This window comes from Triturus cristatus, chromosome 3_1 (assembly GCF_964204655.1).
Source record: "Triturus cristatus chromosome 3_1, aTriCri1.1, whole genome shotgun sequence".
NCBI classification, from domain to species: domain Eukaryota; kingdom Metazoa; phylum Chordata; class Amphibia; order Caudata; family Salamandridae; genus Triturus; species Triturus cristatus.
In genome coordinates, this window is record NC_140583.1 from 1,061,031,480 (window position 1) to 1,061,056,447 (window position 24,968).

Genomic DNA, 24,968 nt, shown 5'->3' on the forward strand with positions numbered 1-24,968 from the left:
CGCCCAGGCCTACATGGGCCTTTAGAGAATATGCAGGCACAATGCCCTCTCCCTCATGTTGCAAGCAGGATTCTGGGGGAGTCTCTCATTGGGTACCCCAGGTTACAATTAAGGCTCCCTGTTTTCCGTTTTTACTGATTTTTACAGATAAATACAGACAGAAAACATTTATTTTTTTCTCTGTATTTATTTTTAAATGTGGATAAAAACGGAAATTGGGTTTATTTTTGAGTAATTCTAAATAATGTATGCCATGACTACCAGGCCAATGTATGTGTGGATTGATAAATAAGGGGGTTAAAAGACGGAATAATTTTAGTAAAGAGGCTTTAACAGCAGTAGATCTGCAAAAGGTTGATACAGAAATGTGCATATTTTCATATAAGTACACTGATTTACCTTCTGAGGGTGCTCACAGCACTGAAACCTGGCAGACATTCAAACATGAGGGCATATTTATCGGTTAAAATAATTGTGGAAATATACTAATTTCAACTTAAATTTTCCACAAAACCAAAAATAAATACGGATAAATACAGATAAAATTAGCAAAAAATAAATATGGATAAATACAGACGGAAATGGCAAAAAAATAAATAACATAAAACCGGGAGCCCTAGTTACAATGAAGCAGCTCCCCCCTCCCTCTTTAGAATACCTAGGCAGTTCAGCTTCTCCGGCCACCGCCTGTCTACCCAGTGATGCTGTTGGGCTGGTTCCCGCCTCAGACAGCACCTCGGGATTTCTTGGGAGATTCTACACACCCCTCGCACTCCACCCGGTGGTTCAAAGACCCCAGCACCCTCCTCGGGCATTTCACCTCGCCTCCCCTCAGTCCCCCAAGTTAACCCTGTGGTTCTGGGTGGTAGTTCTTCCTAGCGCCCTGGGGTTTAGGGGGGGCCCCTCGGAGAGCGCGCTGGACAGGGTGACTTGTGATGTTGACCAGCAATCTGCCCCCCTGGCGGCGAGGACAGTGGTCCCCTGCACCCCCACAGCATCCCCACACTTCACCTCACTTGCGCTCCTCTGACCCGGCGAATGCATGAGAAAAGGAGAGGACGAGCCAATGAAAAGAGGGATTCTCCCTCGTTCAAAGAACAGGAATAATCTAGGATTAAAAACCAGCGAAAGTGTGTCAGGAACGCTGTGCGTGGAGGGGGGCTGTGCAAGCAGAGGCCCGACAAGCAACAGCTCGTAATGGGGCTCAGCAAGCTTGGGGAAGGGGGGCGCCATTGTGGGACAGGAAGGGAGACCCGGCCTGAGGGGTACTGAAAGCGTGGGCTCGGGGGTCACACTGTAAACAATGGTGGAGCGCTCTACTAAATACAGAAGGGGCGGAGCTGCGCAACGTTCGCTGGTGGGAAGCACCATTAAACACAGGAAATGGGGGGGGGGGCACTATTGTAAATACAGGGAATGGTATCCAGGTTGGGCATTTGTAAACGGAGGTACTGGAGCACTGTTCACACCCGAAGGGCTGAGCACTTTTAACACAGGGGTAGGGAGAAGAGCACTTTAACCACTGGAAGCGGGGCAGGGCTTGGGTGGCGGGGCTCTAAAATCCCGGAGTTAGAGCAATTGTCAACACGTGAAATCTGAGGTTGGTTACTTGGAAGTGGGGTCTGTGAAGGGCGCTTATGAGAGCTGTAACTGCAGCACTCGAACTAAAACAAGGGGCAGAGTAAATACAGAAAATGGGGAGATTGTAAACACTGGAGGGCCACAAATGAAAACCGTCGGGCATATGGACATTGTAATTACAAGAACGGGGGCTAAAGGACATTGTACATCATATTGCGGGTGTACTCTGGGAGAAAGAAATTGGGAAAGCGCTAAGCCTTTAACACAAACTGTGTGGCAGTCGGATCCTGTAAGCGCAAGACCGAGGTTGCCTGGGGCATTGGAAACTCGGAAATTGTGGGATTGTAAACACAAGTAGCACAGACCCATGTGAGCTGGGCTTTGCTGAGCAGTGTAAACCGGAACTGGTGTCACGTTGGTGAACTGTTTACACATGATGTTGGGAGCAGACAGTTCATAGGAAATGTAGCTAGAAGGATTTGGAATCGCGTGGGAAACCTGGAAAAGCAGGACCCGAAACATCTGGAGAGCTGTGAATCACAACTTGGGAATTGAAAATCCTGCTACTGTCGAGCATGTTGGAAACGTGTAAATACTGACACTGGAAGCTTTGGGAGAGCTGTGAACACGGAATAGGACGAGCACTTGGGAACTGTAAACAAAGACCCTGGTGAGCACACTGGAATTCAGTAAGCATTGAAAACGCGCGGCACTCGTTGGAATGGTAAGCACGAGACCTGGGAAGCACGTGAATCTGCCGAGCAATCAAGGGGACTGTAAACACAGAAATTGGAGAGCACGTGACAAGTAAGCAGTGACTTAGAGTCACAAGAGAGATGCAGTTAGGAACTTTAAACACCGGTTAGAAGCCGGGATGGCTTCAGGGAGCTATAAACGTGAATTGGGAGAGTTGCGCAAGCGGTGGAGCTCGGAGCCGAGTAAAGCCTGCGAACTTGTTGCAACTCAATGTACGTAGGCATGGGGCCGTAGCGAAGATGTGCTCGGGAACGTGCAACCAGCACATGGCGCACTGGACACGTGTGGGAAATCGGCTTAAATGCGCACATACAACCTGCAGTACCACCTGCAAACGCCTCCATACGTGTGCTTTCGCATTCTTGAATGTTAATCTGTGCCTTTGCGCTTTAATCCGTGTACACCCTTAAACACTTGCTGTTGCGCACACTTGTCCACTTATCCATAATTGCGCATGTTCTTGTGTATAGACATTTTATTTTGTTCCGTATACGCCTGCGGATCCGTACCTGCGACTTTCCATTGTTATTCTTTTATTATGTATCATTTACAGTTTCTTTGTAAATAGCGCTTTGATGCGTTACTTTTCTTATTTTGTGCTTTGTAACTTTTCTAAAATGATATTAACACGGTTAAGCAGTTAATTGACGTGCACGATCTGTGCACGCAGGCATTACACGAAGACATACTTTGGACAGCGAAAGTTCGAAAGGATTGCACATCCCCTTAAGAAGATGCCCGTGTGCGTGCACGCGCACGTTGTTTCATGCCCGCAGAGATCACCCAGTGCCAAGTTTTAGAACAGGTTGGCAGTCATTGTGTCCGGCTCTGTTCCAGTGGAGGAAATTGATTCACCCAGTGCTGCCATGGGAGCCGGCACCGCTCCGGGAGAAGTGAGAGAGTTGTGAATGTCTAGTACTGTGAGTCAGTCCAGGCCATGGCTGACTCCTGCCGAGATGTCTGGTGCAGTGATGTGACCGTTTGACTGCGGGAGGGATGTCGCTTTTGGACTGCAAGTTGTGATGTGGCAATCTGATATCTGGACCCTGGATTGAGGTCAGTCTGGGGGTTGTTGGTACGTCACAGTCTGGGCTCAGGTTTTTGTATAGATGTCACAGTCTGATCGCAAGTACATGGGATTTGACTAGAGAAGTCTGGAGTGGTGTCACGCTCCACATGTGCAGTCCTCATTTGTTAGCTGGTCCTAGCATCGTCATAGCCTGACAACTGGTTCCTGGACTGACGTCAGTCTGGCTTGTGAATCTTGTCATTTTTTCTACTATTTGAGCTCACTTTGGGAAAGTTTGCATGTCAGATTCGAACATGTTAAATAGTGATTGTGCATGCAGCGCACATCTGTATTTACACTCATTAGCCCTTTAAAGCCAGACCTATTTATTGGCTTTACCAATGCTCGTTTGAGATGTTGATGCCTAAATGGGCCGATGTGTTGCCAGCAATGACCCAAAAACCACGAATGACGTGAATTACCACACGCATTATGCAATGACCCGCAAGGACAGCGCAGGCGTGACTTCTGGCAGTCACTGCAACCTATATCACTCTGGTAGAGGATCTGAAGAATTGGAAGGTGACAGCCCGCATTGAAACCTGAGTTTCCATGTCAACTTTTAAGTGGCTTTACAACGTTCACATCCACAGCTCTGTTCGCCTTCCAGGAACTGCAAAGTGAAGTCAGCACCTTTCAATATCAGCACAGCAGCAGCTGAGTCAGAATGACGCTTAGTGGCTTCAAGGAAGTCTGAGCACATTTCCCTTTCCGGGGACTCTGTGAGGAAACGGAAGTACCAGTGTTTCTTCAGTACTCCTAGTCAGAGCGCTACCCCAGGTTCTGCCCATCATCTAATGTGGCACAGCCGCTGTAAAGACTCACCCGGGATGTAAACAAGCATCCGCCATTTTGGTTTTCCATCTCTGTGGCCCACGCGGTCTCTTCCTGCATCACTGTCTTTACTGCCACGCATAACTGTGAGCCTCAGATCGCCTCTATGTATGTCTCTACGAATGCAAGTAACGCCATGGTGAGTCTCTCTACCCCTCCACAAACACATGTCTCGGAGCAGAAGACTCCAGTTCCATTCCACAGAAAGTCTGTCTCGCACTCCAGGTCTGCAACCACAACTGACATTCTCACTACAGAATGTGTATACTAGTCGTTATTTTGGCTTCTCTATCTTTTATGAACTCTCTTCTGGGGCAGAGTTTGTCGAGCTTTAGAAGTCGAATGTTGAACTTAGCACAGTTGCACCTGACTGTTTGTGTTTCCGACAGACACCTCTCACCTGTTGTGTGTATTCCAACTGTGCTGTTGTCACCAATGACCTCTGTAAAATGGTGGAAAGCGTGTATACATGCTGTATATGCTAGCATTGCTTATTTATTTGCTGCCACTATAGGGCTGACTCGTGGTACGTTCGCTGTAAAGGTCTTTGAAACCAGGTTGCGTGAAGTTCATGGAATATAAAGGAATAAATGTCGCCAATTTGAAGCAACGGCATGGTTGACTCTAACCCTAATGGTTTCTCTGGTCTCAAACAAGCCCGTCCCTTGCCACTGCATTCACTTTGCTTCACTATGCACTTGTCGGACGGGCGGAACCCCCTACACCCAAGTCTTACCTACTTGACTTTCGAGTAGTTGTGAGGAGGCTGGTACTCTGACGCAGTTCAGTATCCACCCTGTGGCCAGGTGAACGTTGGCTCCACCGACACGACTTCTGTTTTCAGCAGGTGCAACAGAGAAATGGTGAATGCAGGCTTTCTTCTCCGTGTCCCAAAATGCACTTAAAGGAGCTTTGACCTAGATACAAAAGGAGGTATTTCATCACAGAAAGCTTTGGAAGGCAATATACAGAACCTGCAATTGTTACCGCTTGCTGCTCCCCTTGTGCTTACTTTGGCTGCACCCAACCGTTGAGCTAGGCTGAAGGATCTGTGCTTTGTTTCACATTGCACTGAGCTCTGCAGGGGCCCAGCCCTGGAATGGAGGTGTGGGTGACACTGCGGCTGCCTGCATCAGTGGACTGGGGGGGTGATCACGCCCCCCACCCCTCTGACGCGCCCTCACCTATCTGTTTAGAAAGGAGTCTTCTTCACAGCTAGTCAGCCGATCAATAGTGCAGCCTGAGCTTATATTCGATTGTATTGATGAGGGCAATCGATTGTAAAATTATTTACTACATGCGGTCTTCTGATGGTCCTTGTGCTCGTGACATGCCGTGCGTGTCCCAGGGTGCTTTTTTCACCCTGTGCGTGCAACTATAGGCATGTTGTGTGCGCCTCCTCTGCACCCTCATCTGTGTGCTTGCACAACATTACGTTGTGTTTATCACACATTTGTCTTATTACTGGTATTTGACAGCCGACGTTCATGGATGTCCAACTTAATGGTCCTAATTGTATCGCCTAGAAAGGATAAAAAGCATTGTGAATCTGCTGGGGTTCGAACCTGTGACCACAGCTTCCAACCCAGATGCCTGCGAAGGCTCAGCGGATCCATGCAGCCACTTGAAGCTGGTTTACCCCGTGGCATGTATTTCAGATGTATGTTCACTCGTCAGTGGCGGAGCCCCCTACCCGTTCAAGTAGGCAGGCATTACCAGCAGTGATCAGTCTGGCGAATGGCCCGGAAAGTATACCCCATAACTTGATGGGTCCTGAGTGCAGTGTAAGGTATTTGTGGGCAGTGATCCCCATGAACTCAGAGTACCCCTGAAAATGGAGTGTCTCACAGAAGGGTGAACTCTTTTGTTAGTCGTAATCTCAGCCGCTGGCGATAGCTCGGGCGCATTTAAGACCATCCTTTGTCCCTTGTGCCATTCTAGACCTAGATCTGCCACATGCAGCTGAGGCCCGCCCTGCCCAATAGGAACTGCCTCCTCCAGACAGGAACAGAACCTTGACACAGACCAGGTTAGGGCTACTGAGGCCTCGCGCCAGTTCAGCGCTGTGCGAGGCCGGTGGCAGGTGAGCACAGTGCATTCCCATCCCACTCTGGCCTAATGGAAGCAATGCTCAAAATTTTCTCAGCCACTTTTTGATTTTCCTTAGTCCAGAGGCCTAAGCTTGATGGGTATTGCCAGATGTGCACATTACTCTGTGTGCCATAGCACTCCAGCTGCACCCTACTAACTGGGAAGTCTAAGGTGGGCTTCTTGTTGCCTTCAGAGGGACCCCGAATGGCAGATCGGGTTGTGAAGTTCCTAGAAGAGCAGGGCTAAGGTTGATTTGCATATGGCTGGTTCCTGTCTGAGGTGGCATGGTGGACAAAAACTGATTAACTGCATTGTGACCCAGAGTATCGTATCGTTTGATATTTCGAAACACTGTTTCATATCAAAATAGTGTACATCCGTAAAAAACATCTTAAAGAAAGATAGAACACACATAAAAACAACAATAAATAACATTAAATATCCATAAAATCAATCAAGAGGGTGTAGATTCACAAGGGGGCATTTGTAACCCGGCTTTGTGTGGCTTTTAACACTCTATTTCTAATTATCCAAGCTGCGTACAAGAATTTAGAGACTGCCACCACCTTAATTGAGGCCGTATCACTTTTTCATATTCTATATGGCTTTCCTCTCGACAATCTCCACATGGGAGCAATCCATTTGGACCTCGGTTTTGCATAGAGGGGGCAAAAAAGTGTGTTCATCAATTTCGCAGGGAGTTTGGCAGCATGGATAACACTCAGGTTCCTGGATCGCCTCCCTCCATTTTGCTGTAAAGGCTGCTACAGGTAAACACCTATATCTAAATTGTAGATATAGGGCTCGCGCCCGTGGGGGGTGTATAAAGTCCAGCAACACCTCGTCCTCACACACAGACTTGTGGCAAAGAAATGCACTTGTCACCCAGAGTAATTGCCAGAGGCTGAGATGCAATCGACCCATCCTCCCATCCCTTTCCCCCACTGGGATAATCCCTCGAAGCATAACTCTCAACCCGGGGCACCTCTGTGCCCGACGGGATTGAGTCTAAAGGGGCTGGGGGCGAGGAGGGTGCTAAACCCAGTGTTTGTGGCAGATTATTCCAACACGGGTGAAGCCCTCCAAATGAAGGTGTGTCTGAAAGGTACGCAGGGGCCGAAGAGTGCTTTAGTCACTCACGAGGACAAGCAGTTACATGTCGGCTGCTCCCTGGCGTAACAGACCGGGACTGACTAGCGCCTCTTGTATTTTAAAGGCACTGGGACGTCATGTAACCAGCCGTTCCATTGCCCCCTCCCGTCTTTTCAAAGTACCGGTTCCAAAGAGGATTTCCTGCTCTCCGCTGTATTCATAGGCACTGATATGAATCTGGTCCTACCCTCCCGGCCTTTTACAGCCCCTGGAGAGCCCCCCTTTCGACGTGGCATGCGCCTTTTAAATGTATTTATTCATTCATTCATACGCCGTAGTTCAGTTCGCCTCTGTCAGGCGCAAGACTGAAATGTGTGCATCTCATGGCCTGCATGCAGTCTTCCTAGCTAAACCCCCGCGCGCTGTGATTGGTTACGGAGCCGTGTGCCGAAGTTCGCGTGCGTCCCTCCGGCATCTCACGTCGCGCACGTGCCCCAGGTGTTAAACTCGCACTTATGTTACTCGCGGAACAAACCCGTCATAGCTACAAACCGGTAGCGGGAAATGTTTAATAGAAAAAGAAATGGTCGCCAATGGATATGGCCTGGATATCAGGAGGGAGTCGAGCGCCGAACTTGTGCTTGCTGACGCTGTTAGTGGTGTGCGTGAGAGCGGGGCAGAGCCTACCCCCGTGTTCACTGTGTACGTGGGAATGTGTAAATGAGAGCCTTATTCGCTCTCTGCACGGCAGCCAACCTTGGAGGTGCGCAGGCCCCTAGCCATGTCTGTAAGTGGTAGCCTTCCTTGGAGGACACTAGATTGTACCCTAGGTTCCGTGCCTGTGTACGGCAGCAGGGGCGTAACTTGGTCAATAAGATTTTTTGTGGGGGGGGGGGACTTCAGATTTTCTGGCAATCAGACTGGCATATAATGTTTAAATACATTATAGGACAGCAGGGCACATGAGAGGGGCCTAAGGGGCAGTGGAAAGGGGGGAGGAGGAATGCAGATTGGTTGGGGTACTAAGAGAGAAAACACAATATTTTGGAAAATAAGCAATATTCGGAGGACTTTTAAAACAAAGAGGGAAGAGTGTGTGTGCGTATTTGTTGTGCATGTGTAAAAATCCTTGGTGAAATCTGACGCTCTCGCAATACCTGACTGAAAGCACCTCTACCCAACTATTTTTCTGAAAATACATTTATTTGGGGGGAGGGGTAACACCCCAAACACCTCCCCTGAAGCTACGCCCCTGGACTGCAGCATGCATGGGAGCAACAGTAGGCTGGGCCATGTCTCATACGTGGTAATAATGTGTGTAGCTAACACTTGGCAGAGTATGTGCTATGTGAAAGGTTTATGAGGCAGTGTGTGCAGGACCGTATTCCACGAGGATGGTGGCCCGTTTGTGAGAACCCGGTATGCTATTTTATGTCTCTGGTTAGTTAGTCCCAACGTTCTATAGTGTCTGGGGGCTTTGTCCGTTGGTAGCTGCTACAGCGCAGACCATGCATATTCTGGCTTGTAAAGTCATGAGGATTTGCGGACTATTTAGAAAAAAGACCTAACTGAATCAGAAATAACCTGGCCTAAGCCCCCTGATGGCAGGCTAGACCGCGACGTGGCAGGATTATATACAATGGAAAGTGTGGAAAGATGTGGGTATGAATAGAGGGGGCTGACGTTGCCACGCCAACCTGCATGGGATTGTCCAGCATGCATTCTAGACCAGCCAGCAGAGGGCAGCCTATGGCAAAAACAACTAGGGCAATGTTGTTTTATAAAATGTGAACTCTGATCCATAACCTTTCTCCGCAGGGTGCATGATTTGCCTGGGACAGTCAACCTTCCTACGATTTAACCACCCTGCTGAGGCCCAGTGGATGCGCAGCATGATCCCGGCAGGGGGGAGGAGCCCGGCCGCTCCCTATGGACACAGCACAGGTAATTATGGCTAAATGCGCATGCGCAAGACGACTTTGGGCAGATGTGTCACTTGGTAAGAAATTCCAGTCTCCTCCTTATTCAGTATACAAAGTTCTACATACATTTGATTTTCAAGGCTAATTGTTTTTAATAAAAAATTCATATAAGAACAGAGGCGACCGATTTTGGCTGTAGAGAACATCTTATGGCAGGCCTTAGGTAAGTTTTTCGAAACTTTGTGGTAAAGGTCTAAGTTCTTGAAAGCCCAAATACAGTCCAGTTTTCACCACTCGAGATTGGCTGGTTTCCTAATTTACACCCCTGGATATTGATGGGTTTGTTTTTAGCTTCCATTATGTCATCGGTATGCTCAACAGTGCTTTTTCGTAGAGGTTTGTAAAGAGATTGAGTTTTTCCATCTTCTGGTGCAGGGATGTCCAGTATAAACCCAGAACGCCTGGATTCTTGCCAAATTTGTTGTAAAACCACAGAGTATGCAAATGAGTCACATTTATATTCATTATATGGAAACGTATATTACATGAATGGCTTGATCTAGATCCGGCTTCACTGGGCATAGGTTGAACACCCCTGTTCTGGTACGTCTGTTTTTGCAGGCATACCCTTCGGATTGTAACCAGCAAATCTTCTGCAACTTCAGCGTGGTTCAGCCTAATTTACCACTGAAAATTCCTGTCAAGGTCCAAGGTTTTTCCGGTTATCACAAGGAGGCAGGCTCCCATCTTATTCACCATCTAGACAAATATGCCAGTTGAACCTCCTGGGGCCCAAGGTCACGTGTACCACCACTGTGATTAGCAATGGGGGTTCTTGCCCGAATACCTCCGTAGGCCTACTCCAAGATGCATAACGCTGCACACCAGCTCTCCACAAGCCCAGAATCCATTCCCTCAGGGCAAGAAGTGCAGCGGTAGTTTGGATAAACTGTTGTCTTAAGGCTGTAATGTTAGGGCAGACATCACTCTGCGTCCTAATATTACTGAACCCTTAATTTTCTTCCTACTGCACAGTGGATTTCAGAATCAATAGTTCAAAAGATAAAATGCAAATGAGTGTTTTGTCTTCCAAAATGACTTGATGATTTTTTGTTCAAACAAGCCAGCTTCAAGATGCCCGCCATCAAAGTTATTTCTTGTTTATGGTGCAAAGTGAGGGGGGGCAACATTAATCCAGACATCCACCAAACACTGTATCATTCAGTGTGTCTTTGGTCCTTCCTGCGAAGATGGGCAGTCTTGGCGGCCTGTAGGCAATATCTGCTGGTTCCATCCAATTTTTTTTCCTGCCACTGCTTCCTGACTTCCCCTGGTATTGGGCTGGCGGTCCCGGCAGATTTATGCTGCCTCCAAGAGTTTCATTAAAATCTCCTCTCCTGCGTTTAAGGTGATCCCTGCCTCTTCGCACATAGACTTGTCTCGTCAACTACAGGTTGCAGAATAGCCACCAGAGCAAGGCTGCAGCTGCCATCTTGTTTGCGAGTCAGAAACGGAAGCAAAGCCAAAACAGTTCAATTATCTAGAGACCTCTGGGAGCATCAACAGGGCCTCTATTTTCTACCCTCTAAAAGCTGTTTCCATAGGTGTAATTCATTTTAGGGATGACATGGGACGAACCCTCTGAAGAGGAGCCTGCAGTGCTCGTTGTTTGTGTAATCACGTGCTTCACAAATCTCACATAAAATCAGCTCTGTGTGCTCAAGTTTGCCTCTTGCTCTTTTAAGACGTTCCTTCAATGCAGACGGATCCCATGGCAAACATTTCCAACGAAATAGACTTAATTTTACAAATATTTTAAACAAAGAAGCACAATTTAATATCTTCTGTGCATAGGTTTTTCAGAGGAATTAATCAGAAAAAAAAGTGTTAAAAAAATACTGAGTACATTAAAAAAGACTGGAATTGGTCATTCAAGTTAAAAACAATACAAGCGTGGATTGTTGTATAAATATTCTCAAATGTGAGGATAGGTTGTCTCTTTCTGCTGAAAGAAAGATGTTCATCAGAAGGTATGTGTTTATGCAGAAATAATTGCTGAAAATTCAGGTATTTGTGTAAGTTGACCTAAAATTTTTTTTGGGGAAACACAGAAAATTCTCATTTTAACTAGTTTCATTAAATTTTCAATCTTGATTTTTGATAAGCTGGAGAGGAGTACATTTGATAATTTTGGCCCCCTCTGTGCGGTGCGTTCCTTTTCAATCCCAAAATTGCACTCTATTCAGAGCACAGCCCTCTTTGTCTACCCGCTGAGGCTGCTGCATTCCTGGTGCAAGGCTGCCCATCACTGGGAGGCGAGGGGGGATCAGGCCCTAATTTGTTAATTTAGTTATAAGGGTCTCTCTCTCGCACAGAATACATTCTACCAATGTTATATTCAGCATGTTCTCAAATTTTAAACTTGCATTCCCCTTCGTTCGCTGTCCAATAATTGGGTTTGCTCCGAGAATGGGACTCAGTCATGCAAGGTGTGCTTGGCAGGTGCGAAGTACGTCTGGGATCGTAGCATGACATTGGGATCTTCTTGTCGGACAATTTTATGGTTTTAACAGTTATAAAGGCAGCAGCGGTGACTGTATCCTTAGGAACATGGATTGTATTATACAAAGAAATAAAAATGGTTCCTTTGGGTAAATTCTGATCATCACCCAGCGTAAAGGTATATTCCTGTGGGGGTCTTTGGTCAAATCTATAGTGCACATCATACGGATTTATAAAAAACAAGTGTCAGGAAAAAGTAGACATGAGACTCAAATAATTAAATATAACATGAGTATATTTTGTTAAAGCAAAAGGATCTCAAGTGGGTGCTACAAGTACAATCAATCAACAATCCAGTGAAAGTGTGCTGCACATGCACAGAGTGAGGAAAAAAACACAAAGATAAAAATCGTAATGCCTGTAACTTCGTATCAAAAAGGTACATGCCGACCTGCTGTCTCTGCCAATGCTTGTTTGGATTGGTGCTCCTGCCATCACAAAGCATGCATGTGTTGTGATGCTTAAATGTGCATACACCGCGAAGCATGCACTGATTCCATCTTTCAATGGTAGGAAAAACCATGTAGACATTGTGATGCACCAGTGGATTATTTATTTATTTTGGGCCACCTGTGGAGTTATTTTACTTTACCATTCCAACACGACCAATTGACATTTCAGGACAATAATATAAAAATAAAGTGCACAACAGCATGTAAATGAGGCAAGTGGCCTGGTAGCACTTTGCAGCCACTGCGCTCTCCCCCCCCCCCCTCCCCCCGCCCTCGGCCCCCCCCCCCCCTAAAAAAAATTGTAAATTTTTTTTTAAGTGGGACTGGTAATTTGTTGGGGGAGCGGGTGTTGGAGGACGTAAAGCCAGTGCATGTGTATGTATCAATGAGGAAAGCCATTTTACTTTCTTGGTGTTCACATCTGTGAAATGTCATGGGCTAATATCAACACTGACGACCCTGTGTGTCAGCCTGTGGCTAAAGCCAGCTAGCCAAAGTAGCCAATGGCTGGAAGGGGCTGCCCAAAAAACCTCTTTCTGTGTATGTATCTGCATATGTTGTGGTGTGTGATGACAGTAGCCCTCACTAGACAGCTGAAGCTACTTGTGGGCCAGACACAAAAAATAAATGGCTGTTGAATAATTGAAATGCTGATGCAGACTGGAAAGAATCACAGTTTAGGAGGATGAGTGAATCCCCTCCACCAGCATTTTCATTAGATGAGAGGCACATATTGCAAGACAGCTTTGCCCCCTGTACTGTCTCTTACGTCTAAAATAACTCTCTGTGGACATCGTTGTCTTGACTCATTTAAAATAACACGTGCAATGCCATGCGGCTTTTAACCTTTATTGTCTTTTTTTGTCGCTCACAAATACGCATGACACATCTCTCACTGTGAGATCACTGCAATGTTTATTTTTTCCTGTAGCACCTGTGTAAGGTTCGTTTGCTGTTACTAAATATATAATCATGGTATTCTCAAGTATTTTGTTTGATCGAAAGCCTATTTTTTTTAAATGCCATTGATTAATAACTCGTGATGTGCACTGTGATTTGTCCTAAATCGCTGTGTGGTATTCCTCCAATTACTTATGGTAATCCAGATTTACCTGACGGAAACCTGTTGTAGAGCAGTAAATAGTAGTTTACCTGCATAGATGGCCCATGCCTGTCTGAGTGTCTGTATTTGCCTGCTGCATAGAGAAACGGCCCAGTTTGTGCTTCAGTTGTGTACCTGTCTGCTACCTGCAGTTAAGACGGCCATACCTACAAATGGCTTGTATAGTTAACTGCTGGCCCTGCATGAATGGCTCCTGAACCTGCATTAAAGGCCTACACAATTGGCCCATGCCTGCACCAGTAGTAGTTGTTTCAGCACGCTGCCTGCATTAATTGCACCCCTCTCTGCTCTTCTGTTTGCAGTACCTGCATGCTCCCAGCACTCATTGCGTCCCTCTCTGCACTGCTGTTTGCAGTAAATGCATGCTGACCACATACATTGTGCACCTCTCTGCTCTGCTGTTTGCAGTACTGCATGCTGCCTGCATTCATTGCTCCCCTCCCTGCACTGCTGCTTGCAGTACCTGCTTGCTGCCTGCACTCGTTGCACCCCTCTCTGCCCTGCTGTTTGCAGTAGTGCATGCTGCCTGCATTCATTGTGCCCCTCTGCACTGCTACTTTCAGTACCTGCATTCATTGCGCCCCTCCCTGCACTGCTGTTTTTAGTACCTACATGATGCCTGCATTCATTGTGCCCCTCTCCCCAATGCTGCTTGCAGTACCTGTTTGCTGCCTGCATTCATTGCACCCCTGCCTGCAGTGCTGTTTGCAGTAGCTGCATGCTGCCTGCATTCATTGCGCCCCTCCCTGCACTGCTGTTTGCAGTACCTGCATGCTTCCTGCATTCATTGCGCCCTCCCTGCACTGCTGTTTGCTGTACTGCATGCTGCCTGCATTTTTTGTACCCCTCTCTGCTCTGCTGCTTGCAGTACCTGCATGCTGCCTGCATTCATTCTGCTCCTCTCTGCACTGCTGCTTGCAGTATCTGCATGCTGCCTGCATTCATTGCGCCCCTCTTTGCACTGTTGTTTGCAGTACCTACTTGCTATCTCCATTCATTGCACCCTTCTCTGCTCTGCTACTTGCTGCCTGCATTCATTTTGCCCCTCTCTCCACTGCTTTTTGCCGTACCTGCATGCTGCCTGCATTCATTGCACCCCTCTCTGCTCTTTGCCGTACCTGCATGCTGCCTGCATTCATTGCACCCCTCTCTGCTCTTTGCCGTACCTGCATGCTGCCTGCATTCATTGCACCCCTCTCTGCTCTTTGCCGTACCTGCATGCTGCCTGCATTCATTGCACCTGTCTCTGCACTGCTGCTTGCAGTACCTGCATGCTGCCTGCATTATTGGCTGTCTTTTGATAACTGATGTGCCTGTACTAATGTTGGCTTAAGGCTTCTAACCTAAAGGCAGGAACGTGGTGGTGCACGCTGCTTCCAGTAATGCAGCCAACGGGAGCGGAGGGCTACGCATTACATTGTCCCGTGGGGACCACCCTCCACTCTAGGAGCCGCTTGAGTGCCTAGGACTGCCCCTCTCCTCTCACTCACACACAGTTGCACTAAAAATGTAAGGCTTCCTTTTTTAAGTGGACCAGTCCTGTTCAGGCATTGGAGGGCTGTACAATAACAATTCTTAGACACAGGTGTTAAGAAAGCTGGCATGTTGTATATGTGGCATGCATTGCTTACCATTCATTGGCTTAGTTGTCGCTAATCTTTGCTGCCTCCTGATTGGCGAGTGTGAACTGGGTGTCCGTTCCATTTCTTTCTGTGGAGCATGGACCAAGCACAGATTGCTTCCTCTTGATTAGTATCCATCCACTGCTCAGCTGTGATTTAGGTACATTTTCCTCCTTTCCCACTCACCCCTTCTCCATGTTGCTTCTTCCCTCTACCACCACACCTTCTTTGTATTGCTGCCCTCATCCCTCCACCCCTCCTCATTGCTTGCCCGTACCCCCAGGCCCTTCCCTGCTTGCCCGTCCCACTCGAAGAAAAGCACTGTGGTGCCAGTGCTGGCTGTGTCATAGTACTTTTTTTCTAGTTTTACTTTTAGCCATGCGGCACAGCCCCGCTGCTGTCCATGGCTAAAAGACATTGGCAAAGTCAATAGTTCTCACATAGGCAAGACCGTTTGCTTTGCCAGTGCTTGTTTTTAGTTCAGCTGTCCTTGGTTGCACTAGATGCATTGCCAGTGCCTTTTTAATAGATTGCTCACAAAGAACATGTACAGAGGACCTTTTTTCTTGAGTTGTGTGTGGCTGCAGCTATCTAGACAAGGGGTCGCAAACTTGTGCAATTCTCTCTCTGAAATTGAGCTGACCTGGCTGTTCAACAAGAACCCCATTGGTTGTGTTGATGCATAAGTCCACAAGCACCATAGATCCCCCTCATCCTTTTTTGGTGATGCGCTTCATAAAATGTTTTTTAACAGGTTTTTTGCTTAAGTGAGAGGAGTGGGGCCATTACTTGTCTCCTTAAGCTGCGGTACTCCGTTTCTAAGGCTCACACGATAGAAGTGAAGGGTGTTTTCTAAAGTCTCGGCTTGCAAGACACAACAGGTCTTGTTTCTCTGACGATGCACACTGCCCTGAATGTTGCGATTTTTCTGAGTAGCAGAGCGTTGTAGGGGATGACTTTGTCGGTTATGCATGCTGTTTTGAACTTGCCTGTGTGGTGTAGCCGCACCGAGAGATTAAGAGAGGTGTTATTTGGAAATGATGCTGTGAGCTCCTCTGCGCGTTGCTGCATGTTGAGCAGTTCCCTCTGTTTTTCCAGTAAAACCATAGTGGGGGAAAACGCCAAGACAGACCCCCCCCCTCCCCTTCCCCCACATGAAGCCTCATTGAGAAGACCAGCTGTCCAAGGTGGTAGTTTGCGCTACTTTAAATCCTGTTGTATGCCTGTCGCACAGCTACAGAGTTCCTTCTGAACCAGGGGGTCCCTGTCTCTGGAGGACAGAGTTCCTTCTGAACCAGGGGGTCCCTGTCTCTGGAGGACAGAGCACCTTCTGAACCAGGGGGGTTCCTGTCTCTGGAGGGTAGAACTCCTTCTGAACCAGGGGGGTCCCTGTCTCTGGAGGGTAGAGCTCCTTCTGAACCGGGGGTCCCCGTCTCTGGAGGGCAGAGCTCCTTCTGAACCAGGGGTCCCTGTCTCTGGAGGGCAGAGCTCCTTCTGAACCAGGGGTCCCTGTCTCTGGAGGGCAGAGCTCCTTCTGAACCAGGGGGTCCCTGTCTCTGGAGGGCAGAGCTCCTTCTGAACCAGGTGTCCCTGTCTCTGGAGGGCACAGCTCCTTCTGAACCAGGGGGTCCCTGTCTCTGAAGGGTAGAGCTCCTTCTGAACCAGGGGGGTGCCTGTCTCTGGAGGGCAGAGCTCCTTCTGAACCAGGGGATTCCTGTCTCTGGAGGGTAGAGCTCCTTCTGAACCAGGGGGTTCCTGTCTCTGGAGGGTAGAGCTCCTTCTGAACAAGGGGGGGTCCCTGTCTCTGGAGGGCTGAGCTCCTTCTGAACCAGGGGGGTCCCTGTCTCTGAATGGTAGAGCTCCTTCTGAACCAGGGGGTTCCTGTCTCTGGAGGGTAGAGCTCCTTCTGAACCAGGGGGGTCCCTGTCTCTGAATGGTAGAGCTCCTTCTGAACCAGGGGGTTCCTGTCTCTGGAGGGTAGAGCTCCTTCTGAACCAGGGGGGTCCCTGTCTCTGGAGGGTAGAGCTCCTTCTGATCCAGGGGGTTCCTGTCTCTGGAGGGTAGAGCTCCTTCTGAACCAGGGGGGTCCTTGTCTCTGAAGGGCTGAGCTCCTTCTGAACCAGGGTGGTCCCCATCTCTGGAGGGCAGAGCTCCTTCTGAACCAGGGTGGTCCCCGTCTCTGTAGGCCAGAGCTCCTTCTGAACCAGGGGGGGTCCCTGTCTCTGGAGGGCTGAGCTCCTTCTGAACCAGGGGGGTCCCTGTCTCTGAATGGTAGAGCTCCTTCTGAACCAGGGGGGTCCCCGTCTCTGAAGGGTAGAGCTCCTTCTGAACCAGGGGGGTTCCTGTCTCTGGAGGGTAGAGCTCCTTCTGAACCACGGTGGTCCCCGTCTCTGGAGGCCAGAGCTCCTTCTGAACCAGGGGGTTCCTGTCTCTGGAGGCCAGAGCTCCTTCTGAACCAGGGGGTCCCTGACTCTGGAGGGCACAGCTCCTTCTGAACCAGGGTGTCCCTGTCTCTGGAGGGCAGACCTCCTTCTGAACCAGGGTGGTCCCTGTCTCTGGAGGGTAGAGCTCCTTCTGAACCAGGGTGGTCCCCGTCTCTGGAGGCCAGAGCTCCTTCTGAACCAGGTGGTCCCTGTCTCTGGAGGGTAGAGTTCCTTCTGAACCAGGTGGTCCCCGTCTCTGGAGGCCAGAGTTCCTTCTGAACCAGGGTGGTCCCTGTCTCTGGGGGGCAGAGCTCCTTCTGAACCAGGGTGGTCCCCATCTCTGGAGGGCAGAGCTCCTTCTGAACCAGGGTGGTCCCCGTCTCTGTAGGCCAGAGCTCCTTCTGAACCAGGGGGGTCCCTGTCTCTGGACGGCTGAGCTCCTTCTGAACCAGGGGGGTCCCTGTCTCTGAATGGTAGAGCTCCTTCTGAACCAGGGGGTCCCCGTCTCTGAAGGGTAGAGCTCCTTCTGAACCAGGGTGTCCCTGTCTCTGGAGGGCAGACCTCCTTCTGAACCAGGGTGGTCCCTGTCTCTGGAGGGTAGAGTTCCTTCTGAACCAGGGTGGTCCCTGTCTCTGGGGGGCAGATCTCCTTCTGAACCAGTGTGGGCCCTGTCTCTGGAGGGCAGAGCTCCTGGGGTAGATCTGATTGGTTCGCAGTAGTCTCCTGGCTCATGCGGCCAGTGATTCTTTTCATCCAATGGTTTTCTTGCCTGGTGAGGACAGAGCTCCTGCTAACAGTCTTGTTTCCTTCTTCTCTTGCAGGGTCCCAGAGTCTGGTGAATGGCAATCACCAGGGTTCGATCCATGACGTGTCCAGGGCGTCCCCCTCCGAGAGGCCCCCAGCCGTCCACAGCTCCCTGGTCAGCTCTATCGAGAAGGACTTGCAGGACATCATGGACTCGCTGGTGATCGAAGAACCGACCACGTCCAGTGGGAAGAAGGTGGCCGCCTCCGTGGCCCAGACGCCGCTCGCGCCCATGGTGAACGGAGGAGGCCGCTACCTCCTGTCGCCGCCGGTCAGCCCTGGCTCTATGTCCGTGGGGTCCAGCTATGACAACGCCTCGCCGCCATATTCCCCGCTCTCCTCTCCGTCGGCTGCCAGCAGTGGAAGTGGTGGCAGCCACTGCTCGGGAGGCCACGAGCGCGGGCCTCCGATGGTGCCAGCCCGCTCTTCGAGTTACAGCCACGTCATACAACCCAAGGTGCTCCCTCCGAGCGGGGGGCAGCGGGTCCCTGAGAGCCCACGGGCACAGCGGCGGGTGGCACAGGAAAGCCCTCCCAGTCCCACGTTGGGCAGACGAGCCTTGTATTCGGAGAGCACCATCCTTTCTGCATTCACTGAAACCCGAAAACCCTCTGAAAGCTTGAGGCCAGCCTTCCAGAGCTCGCCGGTGCCCACTGTCTCCATCACACCCACTGACAGCGGGCGCAGCCAGGCACCCGGTGTCCCAGGCAGCCCCAGGGTGGGGGCAAAAGTCCCCCCTCAGCCATCTCCGAGGTCAAACATGGCATCACTGCAGGACAGGCCTCCTAGCCCTTTGAGGGAACCCCGAGAGATGGCTCTGGAGAGGCAGGCCGCCTCCAGCCCTTCCCGCCAGATGCTGAACTCATCCCGAGGCCTTGGGTCGGTGGACACAGCCGGGTTCATGCATGCCAACCATGGCAGCCGGTCCATGCAGCCCTCCGAGAGCCCGCGTGTGGTCCGGCGACACCCAGAGAGCATGCGGGAGCTGCCCCCACTCAGCCCCTCCGTGGCACGGCGAGCTGCACCAGCAGTGACTCTCACCCCGGTGCCCAGCTCCCCGCACACCAGGAGCCACCAGGACAGCTCCGCGCAGCAGGGCAAAGGGATCCGGGACGTGCCCGAGAGCCCTCGGCTGAGGCGCAGAGCTGGCAGCGGGACCGCCGGCTTCTCGGACGATGGCCCCTTCAGTGGGAGGCCGGGAAGGGACAGGAGCCCTTCGCCGACCTTCCACAGCAGCGACCCACCAACCCAAAGGCGGCCAAGCTTTGGCACCACCCTGACACCGGCCTACAGCCTATCCTCGCTGCCCTCCCCAAAGCAAAGCCCCCGCATGCAGCGGAAGATGTCCGGGGACGTGCAGTTGCCTCCCATGAGGCAGCGCAAGAACAGCATCTCCGAAATCAGCGACAACGAGGACGACCTGCTGGAGTACCACCGCCGGCAGAGGGAGGAGCGGCTCCGGGAGCAGGAGATGGAGCGCCTGGTGAGTGCCCTGAGATGAGGGGGGTGATAAGGGGGGGGGGGGGGTCCGTGGAAGGGACGCGGCGATAAGGACGGGTAGGCTGAAGGGTGGGAGCAGAAGATCAGGCTAGGGGGGCACCCCGGCGTGGCACACCACTTAGCAGGCTAGGGGGGGGGGCACCCCGGCGTGGCACACCACTTAGGCTCTGAGGGACAGAGGAGTGCACGCGAGGGAGGAACGAAATATTGGGTGGGAGGGGCTTCCAGGCTTGGAAGAGTGTAGGAGAGGGAGGAACTAGTTACTAGGACATAGGGGCTGGTGGAGACCAGGGCTTTAAGTGGGATGACAAAACTGGGTAGTCTCTCAAAGGGGCGTGGTCAGTGTAATTAAAGGCGTGGCTTAAAAACAGGTAAGCTAAAAATCTGTGTTTAGCACAGCGTGCCGCACGACTTGTATGCTACAAGTCAGGACTATTGGCTTTGTCAACGGTTGCCAGTTGCATAAGATAAATAAGCAGCAACTATGGCTTGTATATCATATTGAAAAAACTTTCACCTAAAGCCCTGGTGACACCACGACAATGTTGCTGCTCCTGAGTTTCAAAAAGAGAAGGGAAATCCAGAGAGAAAATGACTCTCTTTAAAGGATTTTCCTTCCTCTACAACGCTCACCACGCGCACATCAATGTGCCTGCTGTCACTGCAGTCCGAAAAATAAAAACGCACCGTCTGTGCCAGGGCACAAAACAGAGCCCGATAGAGACCCGTTTCGAGGCCCCATTAGAAAAACTGCAGGTGCTCAGACCCAGTGAGACCCGGCCCAGTTAAAGCCCTGGGTGAGACTGAGGAGAAAATGGGCCTACATGGCAGCTGAGGGCCAGGTACTGGTAGTGACAGCGCATAGGGTGTGAAGGTGTTAGACAATCTATGGTTCTTATAATTAGTGGGCAAAGGGTGCATTGGGGGCATGGGAGGGCTAGTCTCTTGTGGGGCTTCAAAATACATTGGGGGGGATCAGTGGGAAGCCTAGTAGAGAGATAAATGTGGGATATCAGATAAAGATTGAGCGGATTGATGAGGGCAATTGTTAGGATTAAAGCCTGATATTGCCCTACTATGAGGTGTCCCAGAAGCTAAAGCTAACTTCATTTTGATGACCCAAATGTGGTGTCTCTCCCAGGTCCTTGACCCACTCAGGACAACAGTGTCTCCTCTGAGTAGAGCTTACGTTTCTGCTTTGTTTAGCGCTGCATAAGGGTCAAGTCCTAAGGAATTATAGACCCATCAGTTTGGGTTGAAAGTCTGCATACCGTGTAGTTTTCCGGTTTGAAAATGTTTATTACGCATAGAGAGGCACAGGGTGATTTCAAAAGAAACAGCTTGAATTTGTTACAAATGCAACAAGGTACTCTAGTATATCTAAACAAGCATTTGCAATGCAATAGGTCTCGCCTTTACACAAGTTTAAGCTGTTGGCATTGTAAATGACAATGCCTTTTATTTATGTTTTAAAAACAAAAATAAAAGGCATTGTCATTTGCAATGTCAATCGCTCAAACTAACGTAAATGTGAGACCTATTGTATTGCAAATGCTTGTTAGATTAGTGAGTAGAAACGCACCCTTTTGCCCTGTGTGGCAAATTAATTAAATAAACAAGTTGCGTCCGCTAAAGTGAAAGCGGACCGCGCTGCAAATAAAAAAAAAAAAAATAGTGCTTACTGACTTATGAAAGAGACCATGTAACGCCACTAGTAAAAGATCCAGTCCTCATGGGAGTTAATAAATTGTGACAGGGCGGTAACAAGGAGGGACTAACTAGCCTCATTATCAATCGGAAGCCAGCATTTACAAAGGACAATGACTCCAGCCAATCAAAAATATGGGCGGAGAGAAGGCGAGTCTTCCACAGCTACTAGACTACTGCATGCATCGCAGAGCGACCTAAAAATGCGTTTAATATGCAACCTTTTCTCCCTGGATAAAAGACAGACTGATTAATGCAGCTAAAATGAAAATATATTGACAGCAGGCTGTGCACTTTTAAAATGTTTTACCAAATCCACCCTGTTTTAATGGTCTCACGGGAAAAAGGGGAGGGAGTGAGACTGGAATATTTCTGAGATTCTGCAGTCTCTTTGTGCATTCGTTCCCAGCTGGGACAAGAGGTCTTGTGCTTTTCTTTTGTTACATATGAGAACTGGTTCACAACCAAGTATTTGGGCAATTAAAGAGTATTCTGAATATTACATTCTTTCTGTCCTTTCTGGGGCTTTTGGCATCTGACCGACCTACACATTTTGCTATTGTGCAAAGATTAAAATTGCTTAGTATCGAAAGGCGGGGCCATTTGTTTCTGCTGCATGGGAATGTTAGGGGTATTTTATACATTTGAATTTAGTTGCCAGAGAGTTAACTCAGTTTTCCATAATGATTCCTAAGTAAAGTGAGTAGTAGTTTCTTTCATAATCAATCTTACACCAAGAAGGTTGGATCTAAGCCAAATGTTCGGGATATCCACATACAACACACTTTTATGTAATGAATGTAAATGTAAATCATTTACAAAAACAGTGATTATCCTGGGGGTAAAAAACTCAAGTCTAGTTCACTGGGACTACTTTGGAACCTGCAGCTTTGCTTCTAGAATGAAATCTCACTGGAAGTGGTGGAATGATGGCTGCTTGTTGTGAAGATTCTCATGACTAATGCATTGTTTCTGTTGTGCCTCACAGTTTGTGTTTTTTCCTGTTTAGTGCGACGTTCCATAGCATTGAACTTAATTGGAGTAAATGCAAACAGGGGCATATAGACAGTTCTCATGGAGATGCTTTCTTCTAGAGCTGAAAACTGAGAGTGCATTTTTTCTTTCCTCTCTTTAAGTTGGTGGAGACCCACTGGCCTGATGCGTTGGATTTAGCATTTCTCTGTGTACCATAAACCTGTTCTATTTTTATTCTGGATAAACGTAATGTCTATTTTTTGATTTGACAGTTGTAACCATAGACCAAGTTTGGTGAACAGCATAAAGAGATGTTTACGAGGGCCTTCTTGCACATAATTTGGAGAACAAGTTAAACCCACAGTCGTATGAATGAGAATTTTGGATTGAGCTGAAGTGTTGCTAGATTTTGAGTTTTGGGACCCCCAGTTGGTGCTTCCAAAATTCTCTTTTCGTACCAATGTGACTCTACTCCTGACCACAAACTTTTTCAAAATGTTTAAGTTGCACGTAGGCAAGGAATTCCAGTTTGTTTCCGGGGAGTTGCTGCAATTTCCTGGGGTCACTGGAAAGTGTACCAGAAGACGGACTTGTAAATAGAAAATTGTGTTCACTTTTTTAGGTTCTTTTATGTGGGTGACAGATTGTTCCTTTTTATTTTGAATGTGGATTCCTTACTCTGGTATTTTTAAAAAATTATTTAAAGCAATAGGTATTGTGAATACAAAAGCAATTTACAATTTTGCTTGATCAATTACTGTGATAAGTTGTAAAACTGCAAGAAACCATGTTTTAGCTTTCTGAAAATTGGTGAGAGAAAGAAATTTGTTGAGCTGATTGGCTGTCATTGTTTTACCCATTAGGCATGGAAAATTCAAGACCATATAACTGTCACTTTGCACAGCGACTCACCTTTACAGCATCCTAAAATTGCCCTTTTTATCTCTTTTCCAAAATATTACAAAATGGTATAAACTCTTGTGTGCCAAAATATCTACACATGCCCACCTCGCTGATTAAGTTATATTAATCTACCCAGATCAATACCTCTACCTACTGTCTCTCCATCTCATTGAATTTATAATTTTATGGACTATCGTAGAATATGTGCCAGTATCTGGAAATCCCATCACTGGGTAAATGATACAGCCATTTTTGACTTGTACATTTGTTTCCTGGTGCCATGGCGGGTTTTGTATGAATTTTTATTTAAATTCCAGTATCCAACATCCATTCCCTAATTTTATATCTACTTTCTAATGTGTTCTTAAATTTCTATTTTTCCTGCTATTTTAAATTTAATTTATAAGTGCAATTGATACAGCATTTAAGGTTTCAGAAATATTTTTAAGGCATATGGTAGGTGTCCGGCCCGCTGGACATACACCGCCGACTCCCCGCTACAGTGAAGCTGTTGGATGGGCGTGTGTACCTTAAGCTACTAGCCAGGAACAGATGTGGTACAGAACCTGACTTTTGCAGATCCTACCAGTGAATCTGTTGAACTGCTGGATTACTGATTTAGAATCATTCATTGTACTCACAGACACTTTTATCACTTTAATCATTTTCACTCGCACATAGCAGTAGCTGCATCAAGAGATCCTGATGAAAGCCATGACACTCTTTTAGGTCTTAAGGCTGAAAATGTTGATCACTTTCTAGTGTAACTGCCTCTAATGTCGGCAGCAACACTATCCGCTATTGGTTTTTTAACCCTAGCACCAGGTAGCAACAATAAACTGTGTCTGCCTAACCTGGTAGCTAGTTTTAACCCCTGTTCCGGTAGCACTGCCCTTTCCCCACCACACGCTTCGCTCACATTGGGTTTTATGAATACCCCTCTTACCTGAAAACATCCCTGAGCTCCTCCCTCACAGCGAGGCGGTTGTAACCCGCATCATGACCAGGTTCCTAATACGAGGAGGATTCCCGATGATTAAGCATGACACCTCTGGTGTGTGAGGGAAACCGTCCTTAAAAGGGAATTACCCCCTCTTCAGCATAGTTGTTCCCACTCCTGCACTCACCCGGTGTGACCCCGAGGGCTCTTTGTGTGATATAGAGTCTAGAATTGGGGAGTGTGCCCTCGCTGGTCGTTTACATCTCCTCAGACCCCCCTAGTGTGTATTTGGTCAGTTTTAAAAACAAGTCTCTGGAAATGTGCTTTCTCCGAGGTCTTTCACTCATAATGATGAGCTGATTTTCTTCAGCTTACCAAAGCTTGCATTCTGCTTTTAAGATGAAGGCTATAAATATTGCCACCTCAGTTCTCTGTATCAATCGGGGCTGTTTTTGTGATAGTAAGCAAGCTTGTCTCCTACAATATGCCTGTTCCTTGTCACAATCTTTGCAAGAGTGTATTAGTGTTTTGCAGCAGGTGATATGTTGTCGTAAGTACTATGGAGATAAGTTTTTTTACTACAATAAATGCGTAGCATGTTCTTGGCACTCT

The 24,968-nt window shown here is 48.4% G+C and overlaps 1 protein-coding gene across 18 annotated transcripts in view; it reads left to right on the plus strand.

Annotated features, from left to right (window-relative positions):
- The window catches only part of PHLDB1 (pleckstrin homology like domain family B member 1), a 390,210-nt gene that overhangs the window by 150,756 nt on the left and 214,486 nt on the right, over positions 1 to 24,968 (plus strand). For all 18 annotated transcript variants that reach the window (XM_085645850.1, XM_085645851.1, XM_085645853.1 and 15 more), the window contains 2 exons: positions 9,242 to 9,367; positions 18,349 to 19,814. In XM_085645850.1, coding sequence (XP_085501976.1) covers positions 9,242 to 9,367; positions 18,349 to 19,814 — 1,592 coding nt within the window. The remainder of the gene's footprint in view (positions 1 to 9,241; positions 9,368 to 18,348; positions 19,815 to 24,968) is intronic.